The 13,952-nt window shown below is 37.3% G+C and overlaps 1 protein-coding gene across 2 annotated transcripts in view; it reads right to left on the reverse strand.

The window, feature by feature from the left end:
• Window positions 1-13,952, reverse strand: part of EXOC2 (exocyst complex component 2) — a 137,051-nt gene that overhangs the window by 53,775 nt on the left and 69,324 nt on the right. For both annotated transcript variants that reach the window (XM_085321625.1, XM_085321624.1), the window contains 4 exons: window positions 11,012-11,136; window positions 6,917-6,985; window positions 6,429-6,586; window positions 3,242-3,363 (listed from right to left, as the gene is read on the reverse strand). In XM_085321625.1, coding sequence (XP_085177751.1) covers window positions 3,242-3,363; window positions 6,429-6,586; window positions 6,917-6,985; window positions 11,012-11,136 — 474 coding nt within the window. The remainder of the gene's footprint in view (window positions 1-3,241; window positions 3,364-6,428; window positions 6,587-6,916; window positions 6,986-11,011; window positions 11,137-13,952) is intronic.

The raw sequence follows: 13,952 nt of genomic DNA on the forward strand, positions 1-13,952 counted from the left end.
GAAAGAGAGAGAGGGAAAGAGAGAGAGGGAAAGAGAAAGATGTTCGTTTTCAACATTAAAAACTCCTTGAACTTGAAAATATAAACCACAGACACTGGGACTGCAATGACTAGGCATGCAAGCAAAGAGCACAGAAAGCTTCAAAGTTCTCAAGTCTTCTCAAATGACTAAGAACAGAACATCTGCAGGACATGCTAGTCACTGCATGAAGCCCACCTTTACTGGAAAGCCTAAAGTTAAAGGGAATATTGTGAAGGTTATTGAGAAGGGCCTTGGTTTTTTTTGGGTCCCTAGACTATTTTATTGCACCTCTTAATTAAAAATAGAAGTATAAGTGCCTAGCCTTTTAGCAACTAAAAAATAAAGGATAGAATATTATTAATATTTAAATCTATAAAGAGGCTTAGAGACCCCACTTAAAGTCAAGGGTCTGCAGTGCTAGACCTTCTTCAAAAATACATGCAAGCATACTGTATGTACTACTTGGTCCTGAAAGGCTTAAAATAGAAAACAAAATGAAAGAAGGGGGTGACATGGAAGCACTTATTAAAGATATAAACTCTGTACATAACTATATATTCAGGATATCCTCACTTAGCCTTGAACTTCATCATTCTGTACTAGAAGCTTTATTTATTTAATCATATTTAAAAAGCCACTGCCATGGTATAAGAGCATATGCAGCAAGCACTCTACCACTCTACAAAAAGTGGCAACTTCTATAGGTTTACCTAAACACTGAAGCTAGCTGGAGTTAAGAGAGGAGGTGAATTCAGAACTCATGCTCTTTAACCAAGTTCCTCTGTGGACATACKTATTTTGCAGCACCACTTGTTTTGGCTTAATCAGCTTCTCAACAGAACTGTGATGAACTGTGCATAGTTCACAGGAGCTTTGACAGTTTATCATACACACATTTCTCATCAGAACTGTATGTATTTCTTGAAATTTCCTTTTAAATATGAAAGAATTCACGTGAATTATCATCTCTCCCCTAAGGCCAAGAAAGGAGGCTAACTAATGCATGCTGAAAGATATTTTCACTGCTCTTCACACTTCAATTATCTAAATTAAGAATAGCTTAGGTAAGGTGCAATATCCTGCAATTCTACATCCCAAGAAAGTACAGTGTTAGCGAGGATAAAATGCATTAAAGGGGTTGCATGGAACAATTCCTCTGCTTATTTTCCTATTTAGTAAACCTTTTACTCAGCTGATATTTTTGTAAGGCTTTGGATTACGCTGGTCAGCCTTTAAATGCTTTTGCCGCCATTCCTCCTTCTCTGAATTAACACAAACACAAAAGAAACATACTACATTTTCTTCTCATATGTCACTGTTCACCAAATTCCAGTCAAATACATTCATGTAAACCCCCTGCCTAATCTAGCATTCACATAATTTGGCTTGCATGACCTTTATGACCAGTGATCATACTYGAGATGGAAAGAACGCAGATAGCTTCTCAGGGCCAGCATGAGTATATAGTGTTTATCATAAGACAACAAGAAAACCCAGTGTGTGGGCAGATGTGTCCTATTTAAGCAGCTAATGGTAGAGTGCTCTATTAAAAATTGCAACTGATCCGAATGCCTCTACCAACTTACAATATGCACTAAGAGATGAGACTGAACTTTGTATCAGCAGTCTATGCAGCTCATTTCAGAGAGGCTGTAGAGAGAGATTCAAGCCCAGAAGGAGTCTTTCTGACTAATATATTACAGGTTATTTTATCTGCAATCCATTTAGGTAGCTCCATGAAAATATCCATTAACTGTTCTTATACTGCTTCCCTAAAAGTAACAGTTTCTCCAAGAACCCAGTTCATACAGTCCTGTCCAGGAAAAATAAATAAATAAATAAATAAATAAATAAACAAACACTTTAATCTTATGCAATTTTCCTTTAGTTGGTAAAAAACAAAAGAAGAGAGCTGCAAATAAATACACACAATGCAAGAACATTAAGTGAGAGTCACCACATAGGCATGCATCTTTTCTTTTCTCCTGACTGATGCGGTCAACACACAGTACTGCTTCACTGACAGGAGATGGAAGAAGCAGTTAAGGAAGGCTGGTATTATTGGTCAGTTGAGAGAGAGATTCATTATCCAGCCAAAAAATATCAGCACATAAAGGACTCTGATCTTTTTGGATTCAAGAAAGAAAAGTATGAGTAAAGACATCCACACCAAATGGAGACTCATTCATGTTGACATTGGTAAGCTTGCTTTACTAGAAACCTAAGGTACAGAGTACCTAACAGAACCTTAACCTTAACCAAAGTTAGGCAGAACTACAAAGGCAACAGGCTTCCTGACTGAGGGCTTCATTACAATCACACAGCAGAGCTCTAGCTAATGTTACATGTATAAAAGGGAGTAAAAGAAGGTAAGTCTTTGTAGGTGTTAGTAATGAAATAGATACTGGACAACGTAAAAGATACTTTTATAGCACACTAAAAACTGAGGAAAGTGAAGAATAGTACACAGAAGTAGGTTGCAGCCTGGAAAAGAATACTTCCTTGGGACATATCAAAAGGAAGAGTAGAATGACACCTGATTGTGGTATATAATGAAACACTGGCTAATGAAAGTACTGGCTCCAGCAAAAAAAAAAAAAAAAAAGAATAGCTGGAAATTTAATCAGCAGACATGCAAATACGAAAAAAAAAAGGCAAAGTCTTTTAATGGTCAGGGTAACTAGCCTTAGGGACAGAAGGAGGGAAACCCCAAAACCAGGTGAATTAGTGGATTACTCTGCCCTGATTTTAGACACGTGTTTATTTCTGGAAGATTTATTTCATCCAAACTCAAGCTTTAGGGGAAAATAAAATTTAATAAAATAAATGAAAATATAGCCTGTGTTGCACACAAGGTTGCATTAGATTTAGTGAATGTGCTATTGACCTTGAAAAGATAAATATTTATGGCAAAAGCTGTGAAACAATAGGAAGCTCAAGGACAAAATCATTAGTAAAAGGCCCTGGGAAAGCCACAACTAAAATATTATATGAAATTTTTTGTGGGTTTTTTTTTCATTTTACAGAAGAAGTCAGAAAAGAAAATGTTTCCAATATGGCAAAGCTGCATCAAGAGATAAATCACCTGCATTTTAAAATTGTCTCAAACCAGAGGAGACAGATCTAACTACCATATGCATCAGATTAAGGGAAAAGACAAGACTCATAATACACAATGCTGTCAGAATAGTAAACACAGAGACTTGCAACCTTTTATTACCTTCAGCTGTGTGTTGTAAGGTCACTATAATGCAACGCACACGAAGGTCCAAAATAAGATCCTGGATGATTTGAAGCATGTCATTGGGTATCTCAAGGGCAGTAAGTGACTCAGAACTAAGCCTGAAAAGGAAATAAAATGAAGCTGAACTGTAGATACACAGGATTTTTAAACTTATAAAACTTCATAAGGTTTAGGAGTTTTTATTTGTTTGTAAGTCTTCTGTGCATGTGAATACAGTAGCTGCATCAGCAGTAAGCCTTTGAAAACTTGTTATCTCAATAAGAGAAGATAAATTATTTGTTTAATTGAGATGCTGAAAACAAGTAAATAAATCGGTTTTTTTCCTGTAACATTATGATAATGTTACCATAGAAACATGTCAACTTTTCCCATTACCCACCTACCCRCCTGGCATCCATCTACTTTCTTACGATCTAAGAACAAGCCCTCAGGAGCGGAGGCAGGGTTTTTTTTGCTATATTTACATAAATGTCTAGATCAAATCCTAGGCCTATACAATGGGATTTCAAGGTATTGTTTACTTGCACTAGTACAGTAACAGTCATCAAGCTGCAATAAATAGTGATGCGGAGGYACATCAGATTACAAATGTATACCAAGTTAAGCAGCTAAAAGGAAATACAGCTCCTGCATCACCTGCAGAATGAGTAGTGAATTCATTCACTGTTTCGCTCCCAATTTTGACTGGACTCCAGTCATCAACTGTTGTAGGAGAGGATGGAAATATTCTTTTCTATTTTTCATGCAGAAATAGTAACACAGTCACTGCTTACAAGGAGCATTTGAGCTTTTAACTAAAAGGTTGCAGTTGCGCCCAGCCTTTAGGTAGAGGTACAAAGCGAAGTTTACTGCTTTTATCTAAAACTTGAATATGTAAGCAAGGATATTCAAATACAGCCTTTGCTGTTTCTTCTGCTGCTAACACAAGCAAGGTATATATACTAGAAATTGCCAAAGAACAGGAGTAGAAATGTTTCTGATCATACACCTGCAGGTTCTAGTTCTTTACACTTGGTGTTGGGCATAAACCATCAAAAAACCCACCTAACTGCATTTCAACTCTTCAAAAAATGTTATTCTGATCCCAACTGCTGTCTGCTCAGCATAACTATTGAATTAGTAGATTATATAAATCTGCATTATCTCAGTCAGCCAAGAAACACAGGATGTAAGCAGCAGCCATCTGTGAGAAGTTTGACTTTAGACTGCACAAAAGTTCTGTACTTACAGTCATTTTTTTCCCGAGGCAGCACTCAGCTGTCACAACCCTCAGACTTTCCTTTTCTCATATCACTTGCCCTACCAAATACATGCCTTTCTATCCCTACAATAATAGGGAAGCCTTGCAAATAACATCTTGACCTTATTCCATATTATTACTTTAACTTATCCTCTAGCATCTATCCATATTGCACAATGACAGTGGGTTACTAGTGAAAGTGCAACCCTGCTTAAARCTGTGTGATACATACATACAAGCAGAGAAATCAATATTGCATAGCCCTAATTCCAATTTTTTGTTATCTGATTTTGTAAAGTTTAGCATGCTTGAACGAAAGCAGAAAATACTAATCTGTGAGACAACTGAAAACGCTAAAATACTATCACATGCTTCATAATGTGTATATGTTGGAAGTTACAGCAATAAGACCTAAGCTATTACATAACTTTTCCAAAAACAGCTTTTTGTGCAACATGTAGATGACTCATGAGAAAAGTCCACCTTCTTTGACAGTGGGAGCCACAGATTATTAGCTTGTCAAAGAACCCTGGGGCTTGAAAAGGAGAGCTCTATTACCTGCAGACCTCACCATCACTGGCCTGTACCCTACCATGGTCTTCATGCCTCCTTCCCAGATTGCCTCTGTTCTCTACTGTTGACTACTTCGCATTTATAGCTCATTCCTGTAAAGTGCCAGCAGAGGTATCAGTAACAACGTGAGGTAGGAAAAGAAAGTATAAGGAAGAGAGAAGCTCCCCAGCTCTCACTTCTRGTATTTGTAACCAAAGCAGTGGTAATAAGACAAGTGGAGAACCTCTGGAAAATAACCTTTACATATCCTATCATCTGCAACTGGTTCATACCTTGGATGGCAGGATTCTAGAGCAGAACTAACATTCAAAGCATCTGTTGGTTAAACCTCCAAGCCAACACTACACCTGTGCGAGCAGCAAATTTTAGAATTTTGTAATCTGAATGAAATTGGATTGTTTTTCATAAAAGAGTAATACTGATATCAAAGCCTTTTCCCCCTCCCTCTTACAGCTTTTCACCAGATGACAAGTCCATTCCCTTTTAACTGCAGGGTTTCCRTAAAACTCAGCCAGAGTAAGAACCTTCACATTGAAATTTTTTCTCTGAATGGTTGATGTTCAATTAAACGTTCAGAAGAATGTTAGGCAGACTTAGCAGGTATCACTGCCAGCTCCACCTGCAATCAGAATTATCTGTACATAATTATACTCCTTTCTCTTTCCTCTCTGTGCTTTGCTTGTTATCTGCTTTCAAACTTGCAGATTAGAAGTGCTGCATCATATCCAGGTATTACTGTTATTATACAAATTTCTGAAAGATATTGACAATGTTTATATTCTCGATAGACAAATGGAAGCCAATTCTGTACATTTACTAAGATATTTTGTAATCAATCATGTACGTATTGCTAAGTTTATGAATAAAATTACGTAATTAAAGCAGAATGACATTATAAACAGGAGTATCACCTTATATAACACAGTTGTAAACTAAACTATGAAACTGTAAGCTAAATTATGATTCAAGAATAACACTATTGCAGAGATGAGAGCGTATGTAGGAAATGAAGCAGACAATTGCAAAGCTGACTACCAAATTCTACCCTAAAGAATCTAATCGCCTCTCACGATGTGTCTATGCAGTGCCAGGCAAATCATTTATTCAAATTCTTTCCAGAGAGGTTCTGAAAAAAAAGATCTTTATGTCGTAAGGATACAACATGAGACATTGTGAATTAAAGTTGCACACAGAATCCTAAATCTGCCATAAGCTATTTTTCTGATCCTACTTTTGAAAGTATTAACATTCTTACTATCAGGTTTTTTGATGCAGTAAGACAGACAATTTGACTTAAAGTATACACATTCCAGGAATAGTACCATATTGCAGATAAACCGTGTCATTTACCTCACAGTCTGGATGACATGTGTTAACCACTGGCCAGAAAGTTCAGATTTCATCTCCCAGCCACCATACTGTCTTGATTCTCCTTCTCTGAGGCTAAATGGAAGCAAAGCTCCACGGATAAGTTTTACCAATGAGTACATCACTTCCTGAATCATTTTCTGCAACAGAATAAGGGGGAAAAATCAAGTAAGAGCTGTATGAATATGCTTGATCAACTGTGTACTTGCTGTACACAACAGATGGGGCTCCACATGACAGAGAATAGGGGAGAAGGAGGTTTAAGGGCATAGAATTGACTGTGCAGGAGAGCTACCATTTAGAGAAGGCTGTGGCTTTTTCATGGCAGCATTGAAAAATATTTTTGAGAAAAGACCGAAACTGGGAGTATCCAGCACGAAACAGACAATTTAAGAAATCTGATCTTCAAATTGGAAATCTTTCTGTGAAGGACTATTAAAAGAAAGCAAAGTTTTTYCCCCATAACTTACCTTGAAATCATTTTGTCTTTGCCTAGCATTTTTCTTCGATCTTTCCATTTGGCCAGATTTTTCAGCAGTCTTGTGAAAATGAGAAAATTGAAAAGTGTAAGTATCTCATAACCACCGTTGAAAATAATTCTGAAAAAGGGGTTTCAAAGTGAAGAAGTGAAAACTGATCACTCACTTTGTGATGTACTTACAAAAACTAACTCCTGACATTTCAATAAGCAAAGACAATATACATCAACAAACTTTACATATAGCAGGTCAGTCTGCTAATGTTAATGCCGAGGAACAACATCCATTTAAGACAGAGAAAAGCATAACAGCAGTCAAAATAGTAGGAAATTCATGATGTCAAAATATTCTCATTAGAATGTTAATAAGATCTAAACTTTATTATTCAACTGTGCATCAAGTTTGTATGAAGAAACTATTATGTTGTCAGCATGGAAGCTGCCTGGAGAAGGACACTGATGTAAGGTGAAAGATGCCTTGGAATGAGGGCAATCTGGTGTTACAAAATGTACGTGGAAGAGTTGTTTGTTTTTTTAAGGAACAGTATTTTGCTGAAAATTCTCTTCAAATAATTCAATTAACTGTAAAAGAGACTGCAAACTGATCAGCATCTTGATAGACAGTTCTCATTTTTGAAAACTGAGGAACGTGAGTAAACTTTGCATAAGACAGTTACAGTTGAAGAAAAACATGGTTTGACTAATAGTCTTCCTGTTTGTAGTTCTAACCTTTTGTGGAGTCTACTGAGAACACAAAGCAAATTATACCGAAAAAGTTATTTAAAATACTGGGTTATGTGCAGACATAAAATCTTATAGTTAAAGTATCTCCTAATTTTATGTATGTAGAGCAACATCTACTGGACAAGCAGTGCAATAGCATAACTATAGTTATACTATATATTTTCCTCAAAGAGAACCAGTACATCACAGAATCACAGAAAGGTTGAGGTTGGAAGGGACCTCTGGAGATCATCTAGCCCAACCTCCCTGCTCAAGTAGGGTCACCTAGAACATGTTAGACAGGGTTGCATCCAGGCAGGTTTTGAGTAYCTCCAGAGAAGGAGACTTCACAGCCTCTCTGGGCAACCTGTTCCAAATTCCAATATTTTCAAGTCATTAACTAAATACTATATTTTTCCAACTCCCTATTCAGATAAAACATTTTGGTTTTTAAGGTAAATTAATAATTTCTAGTGAGCATAAATTAGAGAAAAAAATTAAAAGGACAACCGCGTAACAGTTTTGGAAAATACAGAGTAACGAAACTGTTTTGGTTTAGAGCTCTGAATAGCATAGTTTCAGGCAAGGAGAACAATGCTCGAGAATTACTGCTACATCTAATACCTACTTCTCTCTTTTAATGCCATAAGAAAATAAAAAAGCTTATATTCCTTTAAACCTAAGGTAGCAACTTAAAATTCACACTGTCTTATAGTTGGATTAAAGAACAACAAAAAGTACAGAGATCTTTGATATACATATACATATATATATATATATATATTTTTTTTTTAGTGGTTTCACTGAAGACCAATCTTAAACCTTTCCTGCACAGACAGACCAAAACTATTTTGTGGTAAGACCAACGGTTACTATTCACATATGCTGCTTCACCTAGAGTGATTCAAAGAACTAAACTTTTTAAACTGTTGGAAATATCACGTAAATCTTTAACTGACAGTATTTAAGGCATATAGCTAACCTTTCAGAAGTAAAAAGAAAACCCTCAGAAAACAAAACCCCCTAGAACCTGAACAAGAAAAAAATAAATACAGCTTATTATTTATAACTGGGGATTTTCTTTCTGCATTTTTTTATTCTAGTCCTCAAGACATTTGAAGTTAACTGAACTGGCCCTCTAAGTCATTTTCACAGGACTTGTCCCACAAAACAGTAGCAATTGTTCTGCTTCCAGAATGCTAACAAACAGCAAGAAAAACATTAAAACAAATTTCTTCAGGGACAACGAAAATCTGTATGGTTTCCTACAGAAATACATATAAACCTTGTGTCTTGAATAAGATGCTATGACAGAAATTCTTAGATACTTTTAAAGAGTTTTTCTAGCTTACGCCACCCCCTCCTCCCACGCTTTCTCAGTTGACTTGTGGAATGCAGAGCACTTGAAAGGACCTGAGGGCACAGCCCTTCCTTCCTTTCCCAAGATTTTGGCTTGGTCTTCCACAGGGACGAAAGGAACAGAAGAAATCAAGTAGCTGTGGGTGAACTTCTTCAAACCTCAGACTCTAGCCCAACAGAAGTAGAGTACATGTATCTTAGAGACTAACAGGAAAATCACCTCCTACTTTTTTATACGGAAACAATGTTTTGATCAGACTTTACATAAGATCGCTCTGTTTTGCACTTGGACTCATGTTCACAAGCAGAACTTCTCCACTTTGTTTACATTTCAAAATGTTTTTTCAGTTTCTCTACAAACTGCTTTCTTTTTCACTGTAGTTGCAGAGATAAAAAAAATCACAGTAACATACAGATGAATTTGTAAAGTTTTATTTCCAGTAGTATGGTTAGCAGACATCAAGGCTGTTATTTCCCTTATGAAACAAATGATGAGAAAATCAACAGTACCAAGTTGTATTCTTGGTTCTACTTGCTTCACTGGATGTTATCTATAAATGTTGTATMTTTCAATTTTATCATTTGCAAAATGAGGATAATTAACAGAATCTATTCACTGAGGCTAAAAGTATCYGTATATTGCATTCAACATATACAGGGTTATGGTACTTATCAGTATCATTAAATGAAAACATTATATTGATTTACAGACAGCAGCAATAAATAGAATGATAGCTTAAAAATTAATTTGTTAGTTAGCCAGAGGACATGGAAAATGACAAAATAAGCTCCTAAGTTTCCTTCCTTAAAGTTAATTTGTTTTATTTTCTATGAAAGCTGCAAACAGTAGCAGTTAGTTATGGCTGTAGCTTTGCTTTAAGGATAACTTTCTGGTGGGATGGTGCAGCTCTGATGACTTAAGGATGTAAGCACAGCTGGCTACAGTAAGGATGCCAAATTAAAGAATATTTTAACAGATAAGTGACACAGCTACAACTAAACAGAGAGGATTTAGGTGCATAATCTTTTAGGTTCCAAATAGAAGCTGATCTGAAGAATATGTGTGCCCAAAAGCTTGCTTATTTTCTATCTCAATTAATATTACTTCTCCTTATAGACCTTGTCTTCACAGTTCTATAGGACGTACAATGACCCCGAACCTTCAATCAGCAAGAATATTCAATGATAGCTATGCAGACTGTATGTTAACTAATGCCTTTAAATCTGCTGATGGAATGGACAGCTGCCACACCCTTCCTCACATTTAAATCGTGTTTTTTTTCCACATCATTCCACATGGTGGTATGAATCATTAAATTTGGCTTTTTAATACTTTCTACTTCTATGAGTATTGGCATTATATTTGCAGAATTTGTGAAAATCAGATCCTCTGAACAAGAAGGACTAGAAGCACAGGTGACTATCTGTTTTACTTTCAGATTTGCCTGTCTAGAGTGTGTCTGCGTGTACCACCCTGGGCCTTTGTCATTTTGCAACTTTGGGGCTGAACTTATCTTCACTTTCAAATTCTTAAAGCTCAAGAAATGAATATTCTTTTCCCAAAAAATTAAATATTTTTTTTCTCTCTACAACAGTCTCTTACATATCTCTACCCTTCATGCAGTTTGTTATTTCTTCAGATCACCAAGCCAGGGCAGTAGGCCAGCAATGAGTAAGAAGAAASAAATTACACAGATTTTAATTGCAGCATGTGGAACACACAGATCACTGGCAGAATTCTAAATAAATTCAGTGCATGATTTTGTTCTTTTAAAAATAAAATTAAGAATTCACTTCTAAATGTCAGTATTGCCAGACAGGTTACTAGACAACATTGCAATAACCCCAAGTTAGCTGCTCTCAAATGTCTAAGGGTTCACAAATTGTTTTATAAGCYGCTGATCAAAAAACGTCCAGCCACGTTTTCCAGTGAAATACAATACTTCAAACATCATTATTATGGAGTTGTGCTATACAGAGGTGATTTATATGCAAAAAAACATACCTCACTGAATAAGCTTCCATTCACATAAGAAATCCAGAGCTTCCAGAAGTTGGGCAGCTGGCTTACAACAAGTTTTGTCAACTTTTCAACAAATACAACTTGCTGAGGAGCTTTATATCGCCAAGCTAAAAGGAGAGGTGGGTGTAGGGGGGAAAGCAAAGGTAAATAACTTTGCATTAATAATAAAAGATCTACAACTGCCTTGCTGCCACTTTGTAGCCTATGAGTGACTATACCGTATACACATAAAACCTTTCAGGTAAGAGTGGAAAAACTGAACAGTCTGGTCCATATASACATGCACAATTAGTACACATACAAGTTCTTTCATCTTTTCTCATATCCTAACAAGGTGCCAACACTAAGATAGTATACAGAACAGGCCTTCTCTGTAAGGGTATCTAATGCAATGYTCCTAACAATCCTTTCAGCTGGTCTTCTGTCTTGCAGTCAGTCTAATTAGAAAAATAACATGAAAGCAATTAAGACATTAAAAGTTTCAGATAAGGAGGTGGTGATGCTCAAGAAACAGGCCTAGTTGGATAGGTTTGTGATTAAGGCAAACCATGGGAACGTGAATATCTGCTTTATTTCCAGCTCATATAGAATTTTCCATTGTGGCCTGGGGAAAATTGCCAATCTCTCATCTTCAGCTCCATTTGTTTGGTAGTCTTTTTTTCAAGATACAGGGCAGATCACAGTTGTTAAWCTCAATTAACTTAGCACCAAGTATATCCTGAAATTCTTGGACCAACACAATCAGGATTAACATACAAAACTGCATTTCTCCCTTCATCAACCTGCTTAACATGCCTTCTTCACTGGTTATCAAAATGCATCAGGAAAGTAGCTTACACTTTGACAGTAGGTAACTTTTCTCAGTTTCTTATCGAGGATAAAAGTGAAGTTGAGGGGAAAAGCAAAGTGAAAACTGAAAAGAGGCAGTGAAAAGGCACCAATGAATATATAAAGCAAAGGCAATTTCGGGGAATACTGCTCTGTAACCATCCTTCTCCATGTAAACCTTTCTTGATTATGATGCTTTAGCAAAACAGTGCATCTCAGTAACTCCTATGTCTAAGGCTGTTATATTTCATATAAAAAATTAGAGCCCACTTTGTAATGTAGATAAAAATAAATCACAGATTTTTGAACATGTAATGAGGATCCAGGTTTGTTTGGGTTTATTTAGGTCTTTTTATAAATGGCAAAATTAAAAATGTGAGACTCCTAAACAATTCACCAGCTGGGCAAATGTAGTTGCTTAATAGACCATTAGAGTGGTTAGCCTGCTTCACCAGGGCCTCAGCATTGTCTTTATTGTGTTGGCAGACAGTCTTGAATCTCCTTGAAACACAGCATGCTTTCTGTGACATGCATCTATAGAGCTGCAGCTCAATTATTGGTCCACTTCTTTACTGAATGGATAAACATCTCCACTACCCAAAATAATTTCTTCACATGCCAAAAAAGTTAGGGAATTCTCAGTTAGTTTTTGGACAACACGCATTTCCTCCACATCCTCCTCCCCACCCCCTCAAGAAACCACCATCCACCAACTGACAATAAAAGCCCAAGATATGGAGAGAGACTCTGGTATAATGAAAATGCAACYCTCTGACAACGATGCATCAGTTAGGAGACATAAAAACTTCAAAGTTCAATCAGTATAACTCCTGGTTATACTACAGCTAGGATGACCAAGAAACATTTTTGCCAGCTTGGTTTCTGACAGTTAAAGAAATGGCCTGGACCTAGTAGCAAAACAGCTCTTCCTACTAACATAGCTTGTGACTTTACTCAGAAGCTGGGCCAATGAGGCTAGAGTAACAGAAGTGCTATAATGTCAACAAATCCCAAATTCTAACCAGAATACTTCATCTCCTTCTAGAAAAATCTTTTCTTTGCCACATGCTCCAGCACCCACCTAAAGTTATAACGAGTACAAACACACTGCCAAGGTTTATTTCACTTATGAAATCCTTTTACTCTGCAGGAAGCACACTTTTGACTTATTTCAGAGATTGTCTCAATCCTGAGTCAGCAAATAGCAGCTATTTGATGGAMTAAGCTACTGTACATCATATCAAAAGGACATTCTGGGCATAACTTTAGGATATTTTGACTGTGTAGCTACAGAAAACTCCAATCTACATTAAAGTTGCTACAAAACCTAATAGCTGGAAAAGCAAAAGGCAACAGGCTTTTAACCTGTTCTGATCCCTGGTTGTGATAGTCAGCATAGAACTTACTTTCTTTTATATCTAACGATCTACAAATCCTCATTCTGCTTCAGCAATTAAGAGCAGCCAGGGTAAAACGACCACTGATTTGTAAACTGAGGGTATGAAGATAATAATCACCATAGAATCATAGAATCAGTAAGGYTGATCTCTGGAGATCATCTAATTCAACCTCCCTGCTCAAGCAGGGTCACCTAGAGCATGGTAGACAGGGTTGCATTCAGGCAGGCCTTGAAGTCTCCAGAGAAGGAGACTCCACAGTCTCTCTGGGCAACCTGGTCCAGTGCTCCGTTACTCTCACAGGGAAGAAATTCCCCCTCACGGTCAGGAGGAACTTCCTGTGCTTCAATTTCTGCCCATTGCCTCCTGTCCTGTCACACGGGACAACTGAGAAGAGTTTGTCCCTGTCCCCTTGACACCCTCCCTTCAGGTACTTGTACACGTTGATAAGATCCCCCCTCAGTCTTCTCTTCCCCAGGCTGAASAGGCCCAGCTCTYGCAGCCGTTCCTCACAGGGCAGGTGCTCCAGCCCTCGGATCATCCTCATAGCCCTACGCTGGACTCTCTGCAGTAGCTCCATGTCTCTCTTGTCCTGGGAAGCCCAGAACTGGACACAGTACTCCAKATGAGGCCTCACCAGGGCTGAGTAGATCCCAGGGCAGGATTACCTCCCTTGACCTGCTGGCAACACTCTTCCT

The sequence above is a fragment of the Rhea americana genome, unplaced genomic scaffold, assembly GCF_003343005.1.
Source record: "Rhea americana isolate MKP2758 unplaced genomic scaffold, rheAme1 scaffold_70, whole genome shotgun sequence".
NCBI classification, from domain to species: Eukaryota; Metazoa; Chordata; class Aves; order Rheiformes; family Rheidae; genus Rhea; species Rhea americana.